General features: G+C 34.2%; 1 protein-coding gene and 1 pseudogene across 1 annotated transcript; one reads left to right on the forward strand and one right to left on the reverse strand.

Annotated features, from left to right (window-relative positions):
- Positions 1–2,480: 2,480 nt before the first annotated feature.
- Positions 2,481–5,500, forward strand: LOC104094615 (L-lactate dehydrogenase A-like; annotated as a pseudogene).
- Positions 5,501–6,979: 1,479 nt separating this feature from the next.
- LOC104094616 (14 kDa proline-rich protein DC2.15-like) lies at positions 6,980–7,672 on the reverse strand. Its single transcript, XM_009600581.3, has one exon. The coding sequence runs from the start codon at positions 7,596–7,598 to the stop codon at positions 7,203–7,205; it is 396 nt and encodes a 131-aa protein (XP_009598876.2). The 5' UTR covers positions 7,599–7,672; the 3' UTR covers positions 6,980–7,202.
- Positions 7,673–8,497: the final 825 nt, after the last annotated feature.

Below are 8,497 nucleotides of genomic sequence, written 5' to 3' on the forward strand. Positions count from 1 at the left end.
AGAAAAATGAATTTCACCCATTATTTCATCGAACATTTGTTACCTTCATCCAGAGGCGGACCCAAGAAATTTTAACGCAACGGAGGCCATGGGGCGTATGTAGTGTGATAATAACAGATTCAATTGAACTCGTAACTTTCGACGCAAAGTAAAAATTAGTTAAGATTGCAAAAATAGTAGATATGAACCCATAACGTTAAAAATATAATGTGTTCAATGTTAAAAAAACTTAAAAGGTTAAACCAAAGAATTCAAATTCTAGATCCCACCTCTGATGGAGACATCAATGTTCTGCTCTACTAGTGTCCCTTTAAAGCTTTATAGTGTTTAGCGTGCCAAGTGATTTAAATTAATCATTTTCAAAGTATACACTTATACATATATAGGATTTCTGCCTAAGTTTACGGAATCTGATGAACCCTCAAGGTTACACTACACATATGTTCGCTTCTGCCTCCACCAGCATAGGTATCGATAAGTTTATCAACTGAGGCTTAATACAAATGAGAAAAAATTATTTAGAGCCGGTTTGGACATAATTTTTTTTTTACTTTTTTCGAATTTGTTTTTACTTTTTTCGAAATCAGCGTTTGGTCATAAATTTTTTAATTTTCACTTGAAGATGCATTTTGGATTTTTTCGAAAATTTGAAAAACTCCAAAAAGCTGTTTTTCAAAATTTTCACTTAGATCGCTCACAAACTTAAAAAACAACCTAAAATTATATCATGTCCAAACACAACTCTAATTTTCAAATAGGCCAAATATATAGACGGCCCCTTAAAGTTGGTTCCAAATTCTATTTTAACACCTTAACTTAGTCTATTTCCTATTAAACACTTAATCTTAACAAGAATTGTGCCTATTAGACACAAATGCTGAGGTGGCAAAGTAAGTATATCACACTTCTTTTTGAGAGCGTGGATACAAAATATTGAGAGCCAATTGAAGATTAGGCTATAATTTTTCTTCCATCTCCTTTATCTGGCTTCTCTGCAGATATCACCTTACCACGCCACCTCCATAGCCATTGTCTTCATCACCACCTCATTCCCACCTCTACCGTTTTGGCCAATTCCTCCACATGTACTTTAACAGCATAAGCACCTCCATCTCCCACCGAATTATCACTGTGAAAATCACTTTGAGCTCTACCAACCTCTCCACCATTACAAACAAAATTTCGCATCATAATTTCAAAATTCCACAGCTTCTTCAAACAATTCCAGACCAGATACACCCAAATTCGCAATTTCAAGCTGGTAATTTATAAATTTCTCATTAAAGAAGAAATCAAAACACCAATATAATAATACCCAGATGAAATTGAAAAGGAAAAATAAAAATAACGGAGGATAAAGAATTGAAATAAATACAGGTGTTGTTATTTAATTTTTTTTTCCACGTCATCGCGCTTGACTTCACGCGGTTACTTTTGTTTACTGGTGGTTAGACGATGGCCTAATAGGCACAGTTTATGTTGGGATTAAGTGTTTAATAGGAAATAGTTTAAGTTGAGGTGTCAAAATAGAATTTGGAGCCAACTTTAAGGGGCTCTCTATGTATTTTGCCTTTCAAATACCATTTTCACTTAAATTTTTTTTCCACTTTTATTTGGAATTTTACAATTCTTATGTCCAAACGGCCACTTAATTCTTTTCTTTGCTGGATTTTTTGGACTTTAGTTTCTAAGTGGGCGTTTGGACATAAGAATTGTAAAATTCCGAAAAAAGTGATTTTGTTTTCTAAGTGAAAATGATATTTGGAAATTAGAATTGTGTTTGGACATGAATATAATTTTGGGTTGTTTTTGAATTTTTGTGTGTGATCCAGTGAAAATTTTGAAAATAATTTTTTGGAGTTTTTCAAATTTTCGAAAAATTCCAAAGTTCATATTCAACCGAAAATTAAAAATTTTATGAAACAAATTTTGAAAAAATTGAAAAGGTTTTCATGGCCATACGGCTTTAAATATAAATATGGAGTAAGTTTCTAACTTCAACCTCAATACTCATTTCTCAAAATTCAACCAGAAAAAGTCTTCCTCACTCTTCCGAGACCATGGACTGTTCAAAAATCCAACAATACCATACTGCCATACTTTATTCCCTTTAAATATTCACCGATTCACGGAAAAATTCACCTTATTCATTCTCGACGCATCAATTTGCCCGATCAATATTATATGTCTATGTTAAATTTAGTGATCTATTTTTGTTGTTCTAATTCAATCGCCCTACCAAAAAAATAAGGCGAGGGATCGACCCCACAGAGAACCCAACCTTTGAAAGTAGGGTCTCAAAGAAATCAATTTCACCAATTTTTGTTAACTTAGATCCAGATTAATTGAGCTAATAAATTTCGAACATCAAATAATTAAACAAAAAAAGAAAACCAAAAAAAAAAAGCCTTCACCAAATTATGGACCGTTGAAAAATCCACAATGCCATATTGCAAAGTGCCAAATTCCCTTTACTTTATTCCCTTTACCTAGTCAGTGACTCATCAATCTCTCCCATGCTTTTATATAGGAGTAAACATTTACTTTCTTTACCAAAAACCTCCATTTCTAAAGATTCAAAATCAAACAATTTTTCTTGATCAACAATGCATAACAGTACATCATCATCATCACTTGGCCCAGGAGGTTTAGATCTAAGCCAAGTTTTCTTCAAATCCATTTCCAACACTCATCCACCATCGCCCACAAAACGCCACACGAAAATCTCCGTGATTGGCGTTGGCAATGTGGGGATGGCCATTGCTCAAACCATCTTGACTCAGGATCTCGTCGACGAGCTAGCTCTCGTCGACGCGAAACCTGATAAGTTACGCGGCGAGATGCTGGATCTCCAGCATGCCGCCGCGTTCCTTCCCCGAACTCGCTTCTGTCAATTATTCTGTTACGTCCGGGTCGGATCTTTGTATTGTCACTGCGGGTGCCCGACAGAACCCGGGTGAAAGCAGACTGAATTTGCTGCAGAGGAATTTGACTATGTATAAAGGTATTGTTCCGGAGTTGGTGAAGTACTCGCCGGAGTGTATACTGTTGATTGTGTCGAATCCGGTGGATGTTTTGACTTATGTCGCGTGGAAGTTATCCGGGTTTCCGGCGAATCGAGTTATCGGGTCGGGTACTAATCTGGATTCGTCTAGGTTTCGGTTTTTGATTGCTGATCATCTTGATGTTAATGCCCAGGATGTGCAGGTCAGTTCATTATTTTCTATTCCTTTTCTTCAAATTTCTTTGATTATGAATTTTCCAATTTTTTTCTAATCATTTAATTATAAAGTTTGTCCTTTATACAATATTTATGTTTTAATTCAAATTACAAAAGGAGATGCTTTGATCATTGTACTCTGAATTTAGTCACTCCCAGAAGTATTATTTATGTTCAGTGGACAAATTAGGATGTAATTTGTCATTATTATTTGGTTGCGCCGCCCCACTATGCAAAATATTATATCATGGGAATTCTGTCATTAATTTTGTTCTTTCCTTCTCATGCTGTAGAAACATTGTTAAAGTAAAGGCTAAATATCTACTAAGACACTTAAATTTGGTATGATATTTTGTTTAGATAACTTAAGTAGGTTTTATTCCGATTAATCACTCTTAGTAAGCTTAAAGTCTACCAATCACATGCATTTTTCCGGGGCAGAGCTAGTCTATCGGCTACGGGAGCGGCCGAACCTAACAGCGTTGATCCAAACTCTATATTCTTAAAAAATCCATTAAATATGTACACATTATTAATTTATAACTTACTAACTTAAAAGTATTAGATTGATAACCCATAAGTTTCAAATCATGGCTACGCTTAGAGGCGGATCCAGGATTTCAAGATGATGGGTTCACTAGTAGATCTAGAATTTAATTTGACAGGTTTAACTTTAGTCTCTTACCATAAAGTCACCGCACTTTTGATATTGTAGGTTCCAAACTATATACCTTTTGTCATTTTAGTGATTTTCACATATATATCGATACTCCATGCCAAAAATAAGACCGTTCAAAGTGAGATTTGAGCTGTCAATTTCACTTGTAGAGGTGGACCTAATAATTATTGCATCATAGGAGCCTTTAAGCATGTGTGTACACATATAGTTAAGTAATTTTAAAGAAATATAACATTATTATACATAATTTAAGGAGAGCAGTATGGATTCACGTGATCACCCATACCCCTTAACATAGATACGGCCCTGTCTCTGCTTTTGCATGACTTACACTGTGTAGAATGCTTATTGTTTATTATGTTATTATATAAATAATTTTTTTTTTGAGAAGTATGCAATATATTAATGAATTCCCTCTAACTACAGTAAAAAAGGGTTAATTGTTATGGTTCTTGTAATCTTTATAGCTCCATATAGCTGGTATATTATGGTCGAACGTATTAAATATGCTTCCTCAGTGAAGCACAAATGTTGTAAAAACCAAAAGATTCTTTTTGTGGTAGTAAACTTGCCATAAGAATGCAAGTTGCAACTTCTGCAGTGCCTCCGGAATTATATAGTCGATTCCAACTAGTTTGTAGTTGAAGTGCAGTTGTTGTAGTACAGCTTACCACTAGGTTTGGACTTGGAACAAAATTAAGGCTATACTATGATACTGAACCCCATTTTGCGGTTGAATTCAACATGGAGTAAACCTTGAAAGCCAGTGGCGGAACCATCTTATAGGAAGGGATGTCAAATACATTGTCTAGGTAGGTAAAAAAAATTATATGCATATATATATATTATGTGTTGACTCTTGATTTTCTCGTATGTTTACTTTTATATATTTTGACACCCTTTAATGAAAATTCTGGCTCTGCCACTGTTGAAAGTTATGCACTATCTAACAGCTGCAATCCTCTGTTTGATTTGAATGGAATCTTTGATGTCTATACTAGGCATACATTGTTGGGGAGCATGGTGACAGCTCCGTGGCACTTTGGTCGAGCATTAGCGTTGGAGGTGTTCCTGTACTTAGCTTTCTGGAGAGGCAACAAATTGCTTTTGAGAAGGAGACACTAGAAAAGATCCATAAACAAGTTGTGGAGAGTGCATATGAAGTGATTAGTCTGAAAGGTTACACGTCGTGGGCGATCGGGTACTCTGTAGCTAACTTGGCTCGATCAATTATCCGAGACCAGAGAAGGATTCACCCTGTCTCAGTCCTCGCGAAGGGATTCTATGGTATTGACGGCGGTGATGTGTTCTTGAGCTTGCCTGCACAGCTTGGTAGAAGTGGAGTTTTGGGTGTGACAAATGTGCATCTTACTGATGAGGAAATTCAGCAACTTAGGAACTCTGCTAAGACCATTTTAGATGTGCAAAACCAGTTGGGAATTTGACTTGGTTAAAGTTAATACTAATAGTTTCCCTTTGTTTACCACAACTTACTGTTGTTTTTTACCATCCCGTAATTGAATTTTGCATTCTTGCAAAATCTTTTCTGAGAAGGAAAATTGTGGGAAATTCGTGTTATAGTAGTACATGTTGGCTGCCTACTTGTGTGTGGTTCTTACTTTGAAATATATAGTGAACTTTGATTCATACTCTTCTATAAATAGAGTTTCATACTACTTATGTGTTACGGTCATTGGCGGAGACATAGTTTTCGCTAAGGGGTTTCAAAAAGAAAGAAAAAGTTAAAAGAGATTGTGGCCAATGAGAATTGTACCAGCAAGCTTGTAAAAGTTTTGACCCTCCTTAACCACTTAGCTATGCTTTTGAGTTGAGGGAAGGAGATTCAAAATATAATATATAGAGAAGTACAAATCATATTTGCCTTATATGTACAGTGTAATCTGATGAAGGGGTTCAGGTGAACCCCACTTCCGCCCCTCTAAATCCGCTCCTGGTTACAACACAACATGTTGGCTACCTACTTATTATCTTTGGTACTGACAATGAAATCCGTATTATGAGGATTTATCATGAATTGACTAGTTTTCCGTTGGCTACCAGCGTACCGCAACCCTCCTCCTTTATCCGAGCTTGGTATGACAATAATATATGTTGAGCTTAAAGAAAAAGGCGAGGATTCATATAGCCAACCCCAACTTATTTGAGATTAAGACATAGTTATTTTATTGACTTTGAAATCTAATATTATTGCTTCTGAACTTGTTTTGAAACAGTGTTTTTGAAGGGAACAAGAATTTTGAGAAACCATATATTGCTTGCTGAATGTGGCCAGGGGCAGAGTTATATGGTCCCTGAAAGGGTTTTAATTGAATTCCCCTATCAGAAAACTATATCGTGCAAATAGCATAAAAACAAAATATTTTTGTATATATGAAAATTGTATGAATCCACTTAACTACTGGTTTCAAGAACTGGTACACCATTTGTATGCAGCATCAGCAATCCATCCTTTTATTTTTTTTCCTAAATGATGAATATATTAGCACCTATCAATGTCAAGAAAAGAATACAAATGAAAGGAAGCTCTAGTTTCCGTACAAACCATCGTTATTTTATACGTATTTTTTTTTTCACTTTTAGCATGCATCAGAAATTATTTACATTTTGTAGGCGAAAAAGTGTATAAAATTTGTATAATTTTTTTACACTTTATATATATATATATATATATATATATATATATATATATGCAAAACATATATATTTTTCGACTATTATTTTGAGAGGAAATATATAGTGTCATTTTTCCTATTTTATATATGTGAATAAATTGAGTCTAGTTATGAAATATGTTAGTGGATTAAGGAGAAAAAGAATTATACCCTATCTAAACGTATATAACAATTTTCAATATTATTATCACCAAGTCCTTTTAACTTCGTCTATGTGAGCTTGTTCACATTGTCGATCCCAAGCTCAGAGAAGGTAGGAGAGTTACCAAATTGTATAAACTTAGTCAATTTATGATGAATCCTAATAAAATATACTCCATAAAATAACATGAAAATTCCCGCTCTTAGCTCTTCACATAGGAGAAATAGAAAGAAAAAAAGAACAAATGATAAATAGACTTTCAATTACATGAAAACTAAATACAGGAAGCTCAAAATCAAATGTCACATACACCACTTCGTGTACAAAATACAATAACAAACTTAAAATTTCAAACTACATCCATCAAATTACACAACCATAGCATAAACAATGGGAGCAAAAAGTTAACACAAACTATAATATATCCCTCAAAAAATAAGAAAAAGTGAAAGCAAAATATTGAATTTTTCAAGGGCAAATAAAGCCAGATGGAACCTTTTTCCCACAGACATTAAGTAAAAGACTTAGTGAAAGAGGGACATTGAGATTAATCCCAAGAACATTTGCTTTAATTGCAGTGCAAAGGCAAAGGGCAGCTTCAACATCAGCAAGTCCTTTTATGAGAGTACAACAAGGTTTCTTTGGAATATTACCAATTTTAAGGCCAAGTAAATTTCCAAGAATATTAGCACAAACACCTAATTTTAGGGTGTTTTTAGGACACTTGCCTTTATAATTAGGGCTACGGGTTGGCTTTGGTTTTGGTTTTGGACTAGGACAAGTGCCACATGCACTAACAAGAGAGAAAAATAGAAGGTTGACAAGAAGAAAAAGGGCAAGAGAAGTAGTTCTTTTTGAAGCCATTTTCTCTCAAAGTTTAATACTTCTCTTAATCACTATTAGTTGAGAAGAGAAGGTTTTGGTTGATGGAAATGGAATTGTAAGGGGTGGGTTTTTATAGCATGCAAAAAGAAGATGAATGTGAAGAAATATAATTAAAATAGAAATAAAAAAAACATGTTGAATTATTTCTGCTTGCCCAAGAGATTTAAATTAGCTGGCAACACAAGCAAAGATTTCTAAAATATTTTGGATGCATTTGAATAATATGGCGTCTCGTAAATTATCATGTTCCTTGCCCAAGTCGCGATTATATATATATATATATATATATATATATATATATAGTCGGTGGCTGCGGTTGAAAATTGAATTAACAACCTTACAAAGATTTTGAACCTTCTTAATAGGGGTTGACATCGGTCGGTTCGGTTCGGTTTTTGTAGAATTTCGGTTCGGTTAATTCGATTTTCGATTTGTGATTTTAATAATCAAAACCGAACCATAATAACTTTAGTTCGGTTCGGTTTAATCGGTTCGATTTTCGGTTTCAAGCCATGACAAAAATAGTACGAAACAACGAAAATATATTACTTTTTGCAGTAGATGCAAGTGCTTCTACTGTCTTCAACTAAACCATTTACGTATATATATCTTTTAAAAAATATACATAAAATAAGAAACATATATTTTTCTGTTTATGGTGTTGTATCAAAGTTTATGTTGCGGTGTTGATGATAGTACAGTTTGATACGGAAGAGAGAGCTAAAGCTAATGCCATAGGTGATGAAATCCGCCGTTGTTATGCTTGTTTCTGTCACTACCCAAGGTTAATTGTTTTGACCAATGAAGCAATTAATAAATCAGCAAGCACAATAAAAATTCATAAAATATTTTTTTTAAGAAATTAAAATGAAATGAAG

This window comes from Nicotiana tomentosiformis, chromosome 12, assembly GCF_000390325.3.
Source record: "Nicotiana tomentosiformis chromosome 12, ASM39032v3, whole genome shotgun sequence".
Classification (NCBI taxonomy): Eukaryota; Viridiplantae; Streptophyta; class Magnoliopsida; order Solanales; family Solanaceae; genus Nicotiana; species Nicotiana tomentosiformis.